At 45.6% G+C, this 17,741-nt stretch overlaps 1 protein-coding gene across 1 annotated transcript in view; it reads right to left on the reverse strand.

Moving 5' to 3' along the window:
* The window catches only part of LOC111843216 (cytoplasmic phosphatidylinositol transfer protein 1-like), a 35,786-nt gene extending 22,159 nt beyond the window's left edge, over nucleotides 1-13,627 (reverse strand). Inside the window, exon 1 of the mRNA XM_072704901.1 lies at nucleotides 13,215-13,627. Within this exon, the coding sequence (XP_072561002.1) occupies nucleotides 13,215-13,262 (48 nt within the window). The 5' untranslated portion in view covers nucleotides 13,263-13,627. The remainder of the gene's footprint in view (nucleotides 1-13,214) is intronic.
* Between the last annotated feature and the right edge of the window lie 4,114 nt (nucleotides 13,628-17,741).

Consider the following 17,741-nt stretch of genomic DNA (forward strand, 5'->3'; position numbering starts at 1 on the left):
TTAGTCTGCACTCTGTACACTCTGTACTCTATAACAGTGTTTCCCAACCCGGTCCTCGGGACCCACAGACAGTCCACGTTTTCGCTCCCTGTCAGACAGTCCACATTTATGCTCCCTCCCAGCTCCCTGTCAGACAGTCCACATTTTTGTTCTCAAGGGGGCAAAAATGTGGACTCCTTGTGGGTCCCCGAAGGACCGGGTTGGGGACTGATCTAGAAGATACTCAAGGCTTTCTTCGTTGACTTTTTATACAGTAGCTCGCAGCCTGTTCCCACCAGAGGGCGATAGGGAGGCAGCAGACAGTGGAGTGGCCCAGGCCCAAGCCTTGGGTTAAGGGCTGTGGGTTCAAGACCCATTTTCTAGCTGCCTATCCACGGTAGGGGAGGTCTGGAGCCCATTCCAGCAGGCAAAGCCTGCATCACCTCAATCTAACTGTGAAAGGTCATAATGGGGGGGCTCAGGACTGGCCCCGATTGGTTGATCAGGGTTGTGGTGGTGGGGGGTTGGCATGTTGAACGTGCCACACGGAGATAGCTGGGGGTCTGCTTGGCGAGGGCACCAGAGAGCGAGAGTCGGGGAGGGGGAGGCTCAGTGGCCCGCTTTAAGAGGACAGGCGTCCCCCCATGACTAAAAATAGTCTGGCTTCTGACGGGGGCCTCTAGTGCCCAGTGCTGGGCAAACATGCCCTCATTCACGCTTTGCTGGCCCGAGGCGCGCAGGAGCTAATTTCGGAAAGGCCGCTGGGGGGAGCGTTAGGGAGGCTTCGTCGGGTCGCCTTTTCCCCCCAAAAATAGAGGAGACTAAGTCACCCAAAGGAGGGAGCCCATCTAGCGGCGCTCCGCGGCACACGGCTAGTCGTTTGACCTCCGGCTGCATCTTATCAAAGCTGGCCTTCGGGGATGGATCCCAGGACTCATTTCTCCATTATGTCATTCACAGCCTGGCGGGTCGGCACTGAGTCGAAGGCCGAAAGGCAATGAAACATACATTAAAAGCCCTGGAGAAGAAACCATGGATGCAGCAACCCAGTTCCAAAGAAGGACAGGAGTGGGCTGGGCTCGGCCGTTGGATCCTTGAGCGATGGTGCCCCCTAAACGTGGGCACAGGAAACCAGCCTCTCCGATGGCAGGAAGTGAGCAGAAAAACCGTCAAGCTGCAAGCCGCCTGGTCCGTTTTTCTCTGTTACCAAGGGCGTGCTTTAATGAGGAATGTAAAGAGTGACGGAAAGGCGAGTCCTTAGATGAGCTGAGTTAATACAAGCAGAGCTTGTCTGTTCAGTCAGGCCAAAATAACGCTCTAATAAAATACACTTATCAAGTAAAGTGGTTAAATACTGTTCTAAACAGAGGAAAATCATTACAGTGACTAATGCCGTGTCTCAGACACTCTATCGGGGTTATTAAATTTTACTGACAAATATGGATTAACGACGGGCAGCGTTCGCTCCGGCATAGATGGAAGTGAAGAAGCTCAGCTGGAGCGTTCGGGGATGGCGGAATCATTCATGGGAAAATCTTATGGAAGCTCATACACTCATAGACGCGCGTCTGTTCACAGACTGGCTGAGGGAGGCCGCGTGATGAAACGCTTGATACAATTGATGAGAGTGGGGTAGCTAACTTTCTTTTATGTACGTTTGTTAGGACAGCAAGCAGAGTCAATCTGCCCCCGGAATACTGAGAAGTGTACAGTGCACAGGAGTGTGCAATTTGGTGATATTATATCGTGAAAGATTAAACTGTCTCCACAATCTGCTTTTATGGGGAGAGCGTTAGCATCGTGCTACAGTGCACACACTGGTTGCAGTTTCACGGCTCATCTAAATTGTTTTGTTAGCCAATAATGTTTCGACACACCAATAAACCGGTAATAACTAACAGTAGGTAGTGCTTTGCATTTCTTCCTCTCTCCCTTTCGCGACCTCATCCCAGCATGCAAAGCGCAGCATGCAGAAACAGTCATTTGCGGAGATAAGGATGGCACATCAAATTGCAGCATGACAAACCTTTTTGACCACCTCAATAAACAACACCCCAAACAGTATACGGGCAAACAGGGAGGGGAACCCACATGAGTGCATCAGCTGCTACAACCGCCCAGTTGTTTGCAAAATGGTCTTAAAAACAGACACGAAGAAGGATCGTGACAAAACCGCAGATCATTATCCTGCCTGAAAAAAATCGTGATATGATATTGTTGCCATATCGCCCACCCTTAACTGCACATCTACAGGTATCCAATGAATTCATGCCACCATGCAGAGACGGGTGGGACACACACACGCACACACCCCCCCCGCCCCACACAGTGACTGCCGGGGGACATGTTCCCAGGAGACCGCGAGCGCTCCACCAGTGACCGCGGTTTGGGGTGCGAGGCTGATTAAAGGCTCGGGAATCGACGCACATGTGGGACTGACCTAGGAAACACAAACTGTGAAGCTGCGTCAAGCATATCGGCGCCTTCCAGCCTCTTCAAGCACATGAGTCTGCATTCTAATCAGAGTCTGTTCACAGTTAGCTGGGTTTTACATCAAAACAGCGCACATTACAAATCTTATAAACCATTAATGACCATTACTCCTACGTCAAGATCACCACACTGGCTGCAAGATGCTATTAGAGTTGATTTGAAAGTACTTTCACTGGTTTATTAAGTTCTAAAAGGCTTAGGCCCGAAATTTATCGGCGATATCTCTTAGATCAGGGGTGGCCAATCTTATCTGCAAATGTATACAGGTTTTGGAATAACCTTTAGGTCAGCTGTTCAAACCCAGGTGTGAGGACTCTTCAGCCAATCAGTCCTCTAATTAGTGATCTAATCAGGGAGTTGCAGTGAAAACCTGCCAAACACATCGGCCCTTTCTGGGTAAGGCCGCCCAGCCCTGTCCAAGATCCTAGCAGTCGGCCAGCTTGTGGTGCCTAATGGTCAAACTGAAATGGTGAGAGGGCTTCCTTAAAGTTAAAAACTATTCTCAGCAAATTTAATTTTATGGTAGCTTTATTGTATATTCTTTTATATAATTCTATTTCCATTTTAATGTTTTACCTTGGCTTGTTTGCTCTCTGTTGTATTCCTTATTTTACGGCGGCTGTGCCTTTTATGTAAAACACTCTGAATTGCTGCATATAAAAATGTGATCTGGAAGTAACCTTCCCCTCCTTCAGCTAGAGATCTGAGAAAACAATACAGAACAATTAGAGCATGATTTTAAATTTAAAGGCAGGTTAAGTCCCAGAGATACCTGGTTCTATCACAAATCCATTATTCATATCCAGAGTAAAGGGAGGGACATTCATGTTGTCCAGGCAGCTGTAGATAGACTCTCCTGGCTGTTATTCTTATATTACCGCAGGCTGTATGTGTGTCTGTCTGTGTGTCTGTCTGTGTGTGTGTGTGTGTGTGTCTGTGGGGGGGGGGGGGGGGGGGGGTGGTACCCCAGCTCTGCACTCAGCTTATTATAACCACATAACATCCAGAACTTTTTCATCCAGCAGATACTGAAACAACGAAACGGAGCAGTGACAATTACCCAATTAAACTGGAATATATGATTACAGACGTTTTCTCTTTCCTTAAGCATCGATTATAATGCTCCTTCTAGGAAACGGGGCAGAGGGAAGACGAAGCGTAACGAAATGAAGCGAAAGCCTCAGTTGGTGGGAAAGCATCACATTAAAGGTGAATGAAAATGCTGCAGTCGCCGAATGCATCACAAGAGCACAACTGCAACATAACAACATATTAAAAGAACATTCACACTCACTGAGCTTAATTCACTTTCTACAATTCCTGTATCTCAAGATAATCACCGCTAAATGGCGGCTAACTTCTCTGCTAACTGCAGCAGCCCACTTAAAATACTTTTCTTGATTGCAGAACAGGTGTTTAATTAAATTATGTGTCTATTGAATTGGGCTGAACGACATTGGAAAAAGTTTGAATAGTTTGAAATTATTTTGATAAATATTTCAATGTTTATATAACACACAAATCTGTGGAAAATTTATCCAAAATAAACTACTCCAAAAAAGAACTTTTCATCTTTCAATTGTGCCAAGGGCTGGGGAGGTTAGCAAAGGGCAGTGTGTAGCACTCTTGCCCCACACTTCTTGGACCTGGGTTCGAGTCTCCACCTGCATTCCTTGTGTGTGGAGTTTGCATGTTCGCCCCGTGACGTTGTGACGTTTCCTCTGTCTTCTCCAGTTTCCCTGAACAGTCCACAAACATCCTGAGGTTAATTGGAGTTACCAAATTGTCCATATTTGCGTGTGTGTGAGTGAATGGTGCGTGAGTGTGTCCTGTGATGGCTTGGTGCCCCATCCTGGGTTTTTCCTGCCTTGTGCCTGGAGCCCCCGGGATAAGCTCCAGACCCCCCCACCCTGACCTTGAATAGGACAAGTGGTCATGGAGTATGCATGGATGGATGGTATTTAAACAATTACTCGATTAATCATCAAATTAATCAATAGATTACTTGAATATTAATATAATCAATTATGACGGCACCTACAATGAGCTGATGAGAGCTTCACTCTCAGCCTGAAATGGCACCAAACCAGTTTCCTAACGCTGGTTTTTTCCCAGCCCACTCCTGTCCTCGCTTAGCCTCAGAAACCCCCCCCCCCCCCCGCCTCGCGGCCGGCATACAGCCGTCACGGATATTACGAGCAAGACGGAGAACTGTACTCAGCCGTACGAGAACACCAGCGATTCACTGAGTCAGCTACTTAAGGTTAATCTCACTATGAAATTCCAGCATCAATGTATTTGTGTCCAACATAACTGTTTTCCCACTTTAAAAATAAACTTCGTGAGTGAGCCGTGTAGCTGAGAGAAGCCGCGCGTCTTCCCTAAACGTGTGTGTGTCTGTGTGTGTGCATTCATGCGTGTGTGTGTGTGTGTGTGTGTCTGTACACACTGGTGCTCCACAGCAGATGGGCATTATGTAACCCCGCAGCTTAGTCGTTTGCTTGCCAGCCATTAAATCAGATATCTGAAAACTTCCAGGACTCATTTTTTTTTTGCAGAACTAAGAAGGCTGAGTCACTCGGAAAGGGAAGCAGATTCTCTCTCTTAGGTTACAGTCGCCCTGGAAGCGACACATCGAAGGTCAGAGGAGCATTTATCTAAATGACCCCCTGCTTTGAGGTGAAGATGTTACCAAACTGGCCAAAAGAGAACCTACTCTCGTTAGCCAATGTCTTGGTTTTACAAATTTCATCTCGCATTTAGGAACAAAGGATGTGCCTGTATTTATAAATTATTCAGTGTTTATAAATTATTCAGACCCTCGATAAAAATCAAATATTTTTATTAACAGAAGGGTACGATAAAAATCATCGACCCAGTGAGCACCTCGACTCCATCATAGAGAACAGGATGAAGCATCATGCAATGCAGACCTCGCTGTAGATCAAACTGAGCACCAGCTGAAGAACCACGGCTGCAGAAAATGTCTGTCATATGCATGATGCTGCAGCTCATGAGACACGCATGTAGCACGCGTACATGTATGATGGGGGACAATCCTTCCATTGCATAAGGTCGGCTGTGCGAGATCCATATACAGCAGTGTTTCCCAGATGATCCATATTTTGCTCCCTCCCAGCCCCAGGTAAAAATCTGGAGAGTCTGGAAGGAAGCAAAAACATGAACCATCTGTGGTTCCCCAAGGGCCGGATTGGGAAACACTGATATACAATATGACGTTATTTCATATTCAGGGACGTCAGAGTGTGAAAATGGGCGTCCCTCCGTAGCTGTCACACGCGTGTTCACCTGCTCCTCGCTTCACAGCCTTGGGCCCTGCAAAGCAGGCCGGGCCGGAGAGGATGGTTGCCGTGTGCGTCTCCTTCACGCGCACGCTCAGGGCTCGCTCAGAGATATTTTCGCTCCTTCCCACGGACGCGTTCGCCTTCCTGCCAAGCGTTCTCGCTCAGCGCTCGGGGGTTGGAGGGAGACGGCAAGGCCCCCGGCCCTTTCTGGGCACCGCTGAGATTTTATGTAAGATATTAAAAGAAATTCCCACAAAACTCTTTATTTTCTAAACTAAATGAACTGAAAATGGAGACGTAGTCAAAAGAATACACACACCACTTCAGACAGACCATCTGGACACACAGTACTAAGCGACAAAGACGGTATGTAATCTTGCTTGAGGTGCACAAAGAAATCATGGGTTTTAATGTTTCAATGTTTCAAGATGTTCATGCCACAGTAATTAAGGTTTGCTGCAACTAAACCCAGAATCCACAGGGGTCTCCAACGAAAAACATGACGAAACAGCATATCACCATCACCTAAGCTGGACAGATTGCCACCAGACTGATACCCCAATTAATCGGAAGCTGATTTTAGACGACAGATCACATGACTAGCGCTCCACACACAAACCGAATGATTCCATCGCTATTTGACACACTCTGATTACACTCAGAAATGCTAGTGAGCATCTGACATATAACAGGTCTCCTTGGTAGCTGTTCCTTCACCCTGTAAAGTGCAGTCTGGAAGCCTAGGCGACTATCACAGGTGGAAAGTTCAGGTCCAGGGAGCAAAAGTCCAGACCAAGATTTTGTTTCAACCAACCAGTTGCGTATAGAGTCACAGTCACAGAGCACTCAACTGGTTGGTTGAAACAAAACCTTGGTCTGGATTTGTATTTCCTGGACCTGAAATTTCCACTAAAGGGCTTAAAAGAAGTTTATCTCCAGTGCTTTTATAACAATCTTGCAAACTACCTACTCATGGTAATACCTGGTAATAAATTCATAGCAAAGATAAACATAAATAACAGATTACAGTACCAATATATATATATTCACTGTATATATTCATTGATCCTGTTCCGTAAATCAATACGTTGACGGATATTCATGCTTCGATTTTTCCTGCAGAGCGTCACACACTTCCGCTTGGGCTTCAGATTTATTTTGGATCATCTCCTCCCCAGCAGAAACCTAAATATAGATCTAATCCACTGCCAGCTGGATGGCCCCTTATCACATGGAGGGGGGGGGGGCACATGATGTTCAAAACACTTCCCAGTCAAAAGATCAGGGAAAGCTCCCATTAGAGCAGCTTCTCAGTGGTGGTGTGTGGCCCAGTGGGTTAGACCTCTGTACTGGTGCTCAGAAGGATGCTGGTTTAAGTCCCAGCCTTGGCAGAATAATCACATCTCTGCAGGGCCCATAACCCCCCCCAGGGAGCTGGATGAATGGGCAGAACCTGCACTTGGACCCCTAGATTTGCTCTTACCTATGTGTGTGTCTTATAAGGACAGTATGATGGGATATATGATGTGGTATATATATATGATGTGGTATATATATGTGGTATATATGGTGATGGGATATATGATGTGGTATATATATGTGGTATATATGGTGATGGGATATATGATGTGGTATATATATGTGGTATATATGGTGATGGGATATATGATGTGGTATATATATGTGGTATATATGGTGATGGGATATATGATGTGGTATATATATGTGGTATATATGGTGATGGGATATATGATGTGGTATATATATGTGGTATATATGGTGATGGGATATATGAAGCAGCAATCGGATACTATGGTAATGTGAGAATTTCTCAATTTAACCACAAAAATCCACCATTCATTTAACTCCTTCAGACACTGGTTTCTTCAGACACTGGTTTCTAACAATATCCCTGACGTGCCATGTTTGATCATGTGACCAGAAGCCTGTGAAGATAAATCTGCATGTAAGTTTGAGCTTCAGTACGAAAAGCAGCCCTCATGGGTTGAGAACATTTTTAAGTTCTATTCAGCTCAATAACTGGATTGTCTGGGGGCTCGAGGCTTTCCCCTGATAACAACAACTGCTTCTGAATCAATTTACCCCCCCCCCGCCCCCCACAGTCTGAAGAACACACAGTGTGATGTAACTGCTGACATCCCCGAGTCCAGCAAGTCTGTGCGCCTGTGAATGTCTTTGCTGCCAAAGTGCAGAGATCTCACACGTGATGAGACAGAGGAGGGTGTGGGGGTCGGGGGGGGGGGGGTAAGCATCGCGGAGTTTGGCGGCTTCTCTCTGTGGATGGCTGAGAAACCTCCACAGTGCCTCTCCTCATAGCCATGAGGGACACAAGCTCTCAGACGGTTTGGAGTGACGGTTGGCGACGGAAGAGGCGGGAGGGAGTGACTCTGGGGGTTTCAGAAAGCACTCATCTGCACACTGGATCAAGCTCTCCATCCATCTCCCGGCCACTTATCCTGATCTTGGGGGGGGGGGGGCTGAAGCCTATCAAGAGCCGCACAGGCACAAACAAAAGCTACCGATAAAGAAACTTCCATATTTTATTTCTGTAGCAGACTTATATTTAAAGTCACATACATTGTTCTGTGAGAAAGCAGGGAGAGAAAGTCTTACTCAAGGGACCTACAGCAAAATCACTGTACTGACCCTGAGATTTGAACCAGCAACCTTCCAATCTCAGACACAGTATGTTAACCGACTAAGCCACACCCCCCCCAAAACAGTGTAACACATACCCAATGGCCTTCTGGGGCATGGAGCACAGTGTGATCCTCAGCAGTGTGAAGGATTATTGCCCGGATACAGGGCACCTGAACTCCAGCTGAACTCCAGCTAAACTCCAGGATCAGTTTTGCAGCTTCTCCCACTTAGGTTCTCTCTGGGTAGAGGTGGGTATACGTCAGTTCCAGAGAGTAAAAGTCCAGCCCAAGATTTTGGTTCAACCAACCAGTTGCGTATAAAGAGTCACAGTCACAGAGGACTCAACTGGTTGGGTGAAACAAAATTTTGGGCTGGACTTTTACTCTCTGGACGTGAACTACTTACCTCTATTCCTAGGTCAGTGTATATGGGTGCAGGCAACTCCGTTGCACAGATATGCTTTTCGGAACAAGTGAGGTTAATTTTCTTAACTACAAAACTGTGGATCTGTGGAGAAAGAATTATGGGAATAAAACAGCGAGTCAGCAGGTAGCAAGAAACCTGAATTATAACCCCAAGGCTGCTGGAAGTGCTACTGGAATAAGAGAAGAAATACAGTCCAAGAAAATATATTTTTTAGACATTTCACTGGATAATCTGTGTGTTTATGAGAAAGCTTGGCAAGAGAAGAATTATACCAAAGGATTGTTGGCTGAAGCAATGAAGGGCTAGAGAATGCCTGCTAAGCTCCACATGCCTCCAGAGCAACCCAGAACCCAATCAGCGGTGATGCTACAGGAACCAACCAGGGGTGATGTTACAGATGCTACAGGAGCCAATCAGGGGTGATGTTACAGATGCTACAGGAGCCATTCAGGGGTGATGTCACAGGTGCTACAGGGTCTGACAAACATATGTGTTACTTATGGTGGGGACCGGTGGGACACATCCCATCCTATCCAGCCAATCAGTCCTCTAATTAGTAATCTAATCAGGGAGTTGCAGCGAAAACCTGCACACACAGCGGCCCCTTCTGGATAAGATCACCCACCCCTGGTTTATGGAAATGTTTATCAATGACCCAGAGCATGCGGTGCTGAAACAGACTGTGGGCACAGTGACATGGCTGGTGCTAGACTGGATCAGCCAGAGGGACCCTGGGAGGGACGCTCTAGACTCTGCGCTGCTGTGATTGGTTGTTTCACTGTCAGGCGGCTGCTGATGCTCCAGTAATTTGAAAAGGTCACGCAGCAGCTACCTTTGGTCAAAGCAGATAGATAAAATGAAATGCTACTTCTGGTAATGTTGAAACTACAGACTAACGCAGTGGTTCTCAATCCTCTTCCTGGCTCCCCCTCTGCCAAAATGTTTTTCATTCCAACCCTACCTTAATCAGGCTTATATGGTCAGTCGTGGATTTGGCTAAGCTGCTTGTTTAATGTTCTGTCAAACTGCTTTGCTGCCGACGGGTAGTTTAAACATGGGTACAGTATAGGAGTTCATAGAGGATAATGTGAGGACGGACTGACTCGTCCCTGTCGCCCCCAATACTGAAAACACGGTGACGTCCTTTCTCTTGTCTGTCAGTATATCTCAGATGAGAAGCCTTCCCGTGTTTCACAAACAAATTACAGTATCGCTGGGGGCCCTGTTTTCATGACTGCATCCACACTTTTAGATGAAGGCCGCAATAAACACTCCCTGTTGGTGTTAACTAGCACTTTCCAAAAAAAACACACACACATGGTTTCTGCACTAAACTGTGTTGGTTATGCTAATGAACTTCGCTCCAGTGCCTCTGAAGACGCGCTCCGTATAATTTCAGTAGCAAAAAAACAGGCAAATCATGAAAGAAATTATGAAAGAAATCAGCAACTGCCCCGCGTGGCGTTGTAATTCTGCGATGGCCTGTGACATGTGAACAGGGACATTTTTTCGAGATGCTTTATTGTTATGGGGGGGGGGTGGGACCCCACTTAAATGAAAGCATATACCATCATATCCTATGCTCGCTCAGAGCAGATCAGAGTCCGGAGAGCAGCGACACTTTAAACCCTGCGATTTAGCGGGGAGCGTGAGGCAGATGCGGTTCGAAAGCCGGCCATCCGGCACCATCTGCGCCCCGCCGGGCGCTTCTGTTTTAACCGCCGAGAAAGTTTAGCCGGGCGCTGGCCCCAATTTCGAAAAAGATACAGTGGATGTGCCGAGGCGACGTGGGATTGTTTGCTCAGTTTGGGAACTGCTGTATTTGCCCAAAAGCGGGGGAGGGGTATAATTATACAGGGAAAGGATATTGCGCCCATCAGAGAGACTCATTGTCCTTGAGTGGGAGGACAGCCGAGCAGGAGAGCTCTTCGGGCTGGGACACCTCGATCGCTCATTCACGTGCTCTCGTTTTACTAGAGTATCTGAATAACGGGGCTGCTTGTTAATAAACCCTCGGTGGGTCTATGCACATTAATTAGGAACGGAAAGGGCGCTGAGAAATCCGCTCCCGCCTGTGAATCACAGCAGTGCACGACCCTCCGCTCTGCATCAATACAGAAATGTCAAGGGCCGGGGAGGGGGGCCGCCAAGCGTGAGCAGATGATGCAGCCGGTCTTCAGTTAATCAAGATGCAGGGCGATCTCAGGCCGAGACATCGCGGTGCTCCTCAGAAAGCATAAGCCAGGCGCTCATCAGCGGCCCCGCACCGGCAGGCGGGCAGCGCGGCCAGCGCCGCTGATTGCACTCGCCGTCGCCCCCCTACCACCTCCTGTTAACATGGAAGACGTGTCCGGCATAGACTCCTGGCTGATGCCACTGTTTTACTTAAGCTGGCGTAACCAGCAGCAGTTAGGTCCCCTGGCTATTACGCTACTTACCGCTAAGCAGCAATTAATTTATTAAGCTACTTAACAGATTTTTAACAAACGCTCTGAATTCTTCTCCACAAACGCAGCCAGTTTTCAGTCTCTTATCAACATTCTTCGTGATACACAATTTATCATCCGCAAAATTATGAAAAATCAGAGCGCAACTGATGTGCAGAAGGCAAACAGCGATATACACTGTGTGTATTCACCCGTGGGAAATCGAGAAACTTTGATAGTGGAAAATCCTTCTGCTATGGAGACAAAATACATGCTCCTGAGTTTAATTTAAACCACATGTTTTTGTAAAATATTTAATTATTAATCTCTCTGAAAATGATTCAGTAATGATAAATATACATAAAACTAATATAGGCATGGCAAAAATAAATAAGTAAAACCTGAATACTGGTAAATATAAGCTATTTTGTTGCGAGGGGTCTTAGTAGTTTCCAAAAAGCACATGTCAAACAGTTATTTTAATAACAGCGCCTCTATTGGGGCTATTTTCAATGGCAACCTTTACAATATTTTCCATAGCAGAATAATCCACTCCACCATGGAAACAAAACAAAAATGGCCGCAGTTAAGTAGGGAACCTATATATAGTCCGGAATAAGACCCATGGAGAAGTCTGAATAAACACATGCAGAGATACAGCATGTAAACAAATGAGGGGGGGGGGGGATTGTGAGACCCTACTGATGCTGACAGTCCCCTGTTTGGAACAACTGAGAAGCAGAATTCCTCTTTCAGGCCATAAACAAAAACAATTTCATTTAGGACTCATGGATGGATGATTGTTCAGCCACCGCAAGATAGAGAGACCTGCAGTCCTCATCATCATCATCATCATCTCAAAGCAAATTGTAAGGTTAAGGAAATTAAATAGATTGCAGCGGTGTCTCCCAAAGATTAGATTAATTCACATAGTAAAATCACGTAATGCCGCACTTTACACCCGATACCGCCTGCCTGATGGAATTCCGCCCCACAAAGAGCCAATGAGGTACGAAAAACACACAAGTGACATGTGGTTATATACCACAACATAGAGATCACCTGAGAACGTGAACTATACATTACAACCGTCCCCCACCGCACAACCCATCATCACCAAAACAGATTATTCAATAGATAAATTTTTGGTGGGTTTTTACGAATACATTCGTATCTAATACACTTTAGCGCTTAACAGGTGGCTGCAGCAGTGCAATATAGACCCGCGTGGCTGATAAGCTGTTTTGGTGTTTCGCGTGCATTTTGTGGACAAGGCAACTGCGTGACAAAGAAAGTATCTCTTGTGAAAATTTCAACAAAGATCAATTTTCATTCACTGACATTGAATGATTAAGTTCCGACAGCGCCAGCAAGTGGCCTTGCTCTGTAATTCAAAACCAAAATGGAATATTTAAGTTCACAACGGGAAAGGCGCCGATTCAGGTTGACAGCTGTAGGCTAACATTAAAAATCAATGAAATAGACATAAAAGTATCAAATCAAAAAGTATTTGTAAAATAACAACTGTACAGCACACATACTCCTTTTTCATTTCTAGCACCAAATATTACGTTATTAACGTTATGAAGCACATTGTAATGCATCTGGTGTATTTTAGGAAATTATATTGGCAGATATGGTCTGATAGGAAATATCAGCAGCAAGATACCTTGCTCAAATATCACCCCGAATTAGTCAGTTTTATCACTCTGTTTACTGTGCAACAACCATAAGCACAACAGTAATATACCCATGCACTGTAAACCATAAGAAAAACAATAACCTTCAGTGGATAAACACAACGTTTGCATGAATCCAATGCAAAAGTCTGAAGCACACGCTGAAATGTTGCGCAACACAGTTACTTAAGCATATGGTTACTGCCATTGATAAATATTCCGCTAATATATGAAGCGCATCTTACCTCTTCCACCGTTAGTGGCATACATATTCTGTATTCCTTCATCAGCATATTCTGGCAATTCCAACGGTGTTCAGAGTGTACGCAATTCTTGAAGTTCCGATATTGTGCACAGCAATGGTTTATAAAACAAAGACAGACCTTTTATTAAATGCTCTTTTAAAGCAATGTCCCCGGGCCGGATCATGTGTTTAAAGAGCGTCGCAAGCAGGCAGGCTGGATAGCACACTCAAACTGTGATCACGAACTGTTCCGGGGGGGGTGGTGGGGGGTGGACGGCGCATCTTGTGTACGCGGAACAGGACAGAACGTTAAAGCACGCGGGAATGAGAGCGGAAACGCCGTCGCTCCTCCGCTACAGTTAGACAAGCAAAGAGCCGCTCTTTAGTCGCACGGTTAAGAGCGATTTGTTATTCGTGATCGTGCAGGACGCGGTGTTTCCCGCTGCTTTCATCCAGAAGCTGCTAGGTGTCGGTGATACAGCCTGCGAGAGCATCCATACAGACATCACGACGGGGAGAACTAATACAAATTCCGTACCGGGAAAGTTGATTGCTTGTCTATATATGTTTTTTGAAATATGACCTTTAAATACTAATTTCCTTGTAACACTTGCCCAAATAACGGCGAATGCTTTCTTAAAAAAAGAAACTTTTAGGAAAAGTGTGATACAGCGACATTACTCATGCCCTGACAACTGACATTCGATAAAACATCTTTTCACCATTTAATTTTTCCTCTTTCACTCTTTTCTTGTTTTCATTTTATGTGATGCAATTACATTTCCCTGCCGCGTAAAGTAGTCGATAATTTAAAATAATTACTGTAATAGGTGAAAATCATTTGCTACTGTAGCCTATATTGTAATGGTATCCTGGAATATGCGGCTGGCGGTCATTATTTATGGTAGCCTATACAGTATTTTGTATAAATTTCGTATCTGAAAATCTGCCCAACTTTCATTTAATGAAGTAACTATGTAGGAACTCTTGCCAAACATTAGGCTGCACATCTTAGTGTAGTCCCCGTGTGTTCCACAGAAACACCTTTCCTGTTATTACAACTACGGTATTTATGATTTAGACAAATTGCGAGAAGCAAAATGAATATTTTTTGTTCGACTACAACGTAAAAAGAAGGGAAAAAACTCCGAAAAACAGTCTTTCGCAGACATAATATATTCTTTAGGGTCTCTCAGCCGAATTTCGTCAGGCGGTTTCCGTTACTTACCAGCAGATCTAGCAGTAAAGCTATACATTTGCAAACGAAACAGACAAACTGAAAAGTTCACCCCAGCCAGCTGACCAAACCTGGCAATAAGCCAGTCCCAGGTACGCAGTCGGAATGCCAGAGCCGACGCCTTATCCATTTCAGGACAAATCGGGTCATTTGCACCCATCATATCTATATTTATCGGTAAAACCTAAGTCAATAATTGCTTCTTGTCGTCGTAAATAATTATGTCGTATAAAGTGAACTTAAATAAAGCTGCGTATGACTTAGTGATAGTCAAGTGTTCTCTTAAATATCTGTACTGTAGGCCTGTGTTACTTAGATACACGTTTCAAGAACGACGAATTCGATAGGTTGGAAATCAAGCATCGAAGGAACGTGGAGCGAAACGGGGAAATCAGAAACGATACCTGAAAATAGTGTGATTAATACCCTGAAGATCTAGACCAAGTTCTTCCAGAAACAGGGCGTGAAGCTCGAGTAGAATGGAGATATTTCGTCATTCATTAAGTTACACTTCCCTAGACTTCTTAAAGTAACTGTTCTTCAGTCTTATTCATATTTACGCTGTGCAACATCTGGGGAAAAATCTGACAATTAATATGTTTTAAAATGGACATATGAACCTCTCAGAATGTCTGTTCCTATCTGACTCACTTATCAATGCAATTCCATGGCTGACTGTGAAAAAATGATGAGTCTGATCTTTGGCAGGTATTTCACTCTGACCAGCTAACACCTGCACGCATGACATGGTGCAGGTGCGACTGGCAGGGAGAGCTGAACAGTGATGTGCCTGCTTATCGAGTCCAAGCTGGAATTTTTCAAATAAATTATTCATGGGTACCAAAATAAGGGATATGCAAACACTGTTATACTATGTGTCTGTGCACCTTGTAAGACAGCAGCCAACAGCAACAAGCAGAGCTCCAGAATGTTCTTCTATAACAGCCACCTTCGGCAGTTATCGATTATAGAGAAATAAGGTTCAGCAATGCCTGGTATTCATGCTGTACTGTTTGCATGCTATCAGAGGCGTAGGGCCAGGACTGGCAGAGCAGGCAATCGCCCAAGGCCCTCAAGCTGGGCTGATTACATAGTACATTACAACGACAAATCTGCTCTATTTGTGTATTCTGTTTTTCACAGTAAAGTGAAAATGAAAGAATTGTGTTTATTAAATTTTCTTTGTTGATATTATAAATTTAGACTTCACACTAGTAATAGTCATAAATTTTACCATGTCGGGTGGGGGGCATTGGAGGGGCACTGTACAGTTTTTTGCCCGGGCCCCCAGTGTCCCTAGAATGGGCTCTGCATGTTATGGATGGATAAAACACGGCATAGGAGTTGCGGCCAGCTTCCGTTGCTGCTGCGTGAGGGTGCTTGATTCCTTTAGGTAACTGTTACCCTGAGTCTGAAACAAACAGTCTGATCTGGTGAACCTGGAGAAAATCGTCAAATTCAGTCGAACTCTCATCCCTCTTTCTGAAGTCTAGCATCCGCGCCAGTTTTATGAGATGAAAGAGAAAGGTGTGATCTCCAGTATTGCGGAGGTTCAGTACCACTGAGTACATGCATTGGGTGTCTCAGGTGGATGAGAATGAGCTAGAGCAGGGGTGTCAAACTCCAGTCCTGGGGGGCCGAAGCCCAGTGTAGCTTAGTTCCTTCCTATTCTACAGGGCTCTGGCCCCCCAGGACTGGAGTTTGACACCCCTGAGCTGCCGGTACCTGAGGAGGGCCACCCCACAGTCAGAGCACTGGGAATATTCCAGAAGATGGAACACAATCAAGTCAGCAGATTTACAAACAAGCCTAAAGTGAGTTCTGCAATTTGGGATCATTGGCAAGAATGATGGACACAATTTTATACAGTGTGAACTTAAAGGGCTGAAAAAATAGGTACTACTGGAATCTTATGTTATGAGTACTTTTCTTCTCCAACACAAAATACAAAAATAGTAACCAGGCCTTAGGTAAGGATCGCATGTGGAAGGCAGGGTTGGGGGGGGGGGGGGGGGGGGGTTGGTTTCCCGATCGTTAACAGGTGAAGGTAAAATGCGAATCAGATAAATGGAAAAGCACGTGTCACATCTCATTTACGTGATACCTGAACTGCTTCAGCTAAGGGTTCCCCACCTGCTTGCATGCATAGGTTTCACCTTGTGCTTCTTCAGATGCGTATTAGTTGCAGTGTGACCTAAAGGATCTGGAGTCCCCATCAGTGTGGCTTGACTAACTGGAATACTGCCTCTTGGGGATGGTTGATTGTTTCACATCTGCTGCTGCAAAATAATCCAATAAGACCTCACCACATGATGAGGATGAATGAGCGATGTGAGTACATGCCGTCCAGAAGCTTTATGCCAGATGTCACAAACTTCATGTCTACAGGCTCTTACATCCGTTTTCATTGCAGTCTGGTTTAATGAGTACAGTAATTATCTGTGGCATTTAAACCTGCACTTTTGTTGAAAACAGTTTTGCTCAACTGAAATGCATAATTGTGAATGTACTCTGAATACTTGGTTTGACAGTGCTGCACACAGGTGGGTAACGCATACCAGCCAAATGGACTTTCAGCCCCTCTGCAAGTCACAGGCCCTGACTGCTTGGACAGTTAGTTTTGGGGTGTTCTGAGGAAGATCGGGAGACAGGGACAGTACCCAAACTGAGGAAGGCCTACTGACAGGTGCAGTACCCAAACTGAGGAAGGCCTACTGACAGGTGCAGTACCCAAACTGAGGAAGGCCAGGAGACAGGTGCAGTACCCAAACTGAGGAAGGCCTACTGACAGGTGCAGTACCCAAACTGAGGAAGGCCTACTGACAGGTGCAGTACCCAAACTGAGGAAGGCCAGGAGACAGGTGCAGTACCCAAACTGAGGAAGGCCTACTGACAGGTGCAGTACCCAAACTGAGGAAAGCCAGGAGACAGGTGCAGTACCCAAACTGAGGAAGGCCTACTGACAGGTGCAGTACCCAAACTGAGGAAGGCTTACTCACAGGTGCAGTACCCAAACTGAGGAAGGCCAGGAGACAGGGACAGTACCCAAACTGAGGAAGGCCTACTGACAGGTGCAGTACCCAAACTGAGGAAGGCCAGGAGACAGGTGCAGTACCCAAACTAAGGAAGGCCTACTGACAGGTGCAGTACCCAAACTGAGGAAGGCCAGGTGACAGGTGCAGTACCCAAACTGAGGAAGGCCAGGTGACAGGTGCAGTACCCAAACTGGTGTCATGTCTTTCATTATGGGGGTTCATCTCTTCTATTTTTTGTCTTTCTAAAGTACTTTGC

Source organism: Paramormyrops kingsleyae, chromosome 22 (genome assembly GCF_048594095.1).
Source record: "Paramormyrops kingsleyae isolate MSU_618 chromosome 22, PKINGS_0.4, whole genome shotgun sequence".
Taxonomy (NCBI): Eukaryota; Metazoa; Chordata; class Actinopteri; order Osteoglossiformes; family Mormyridae; genus Paramormyrops; species Paramormyrops kingsleyae.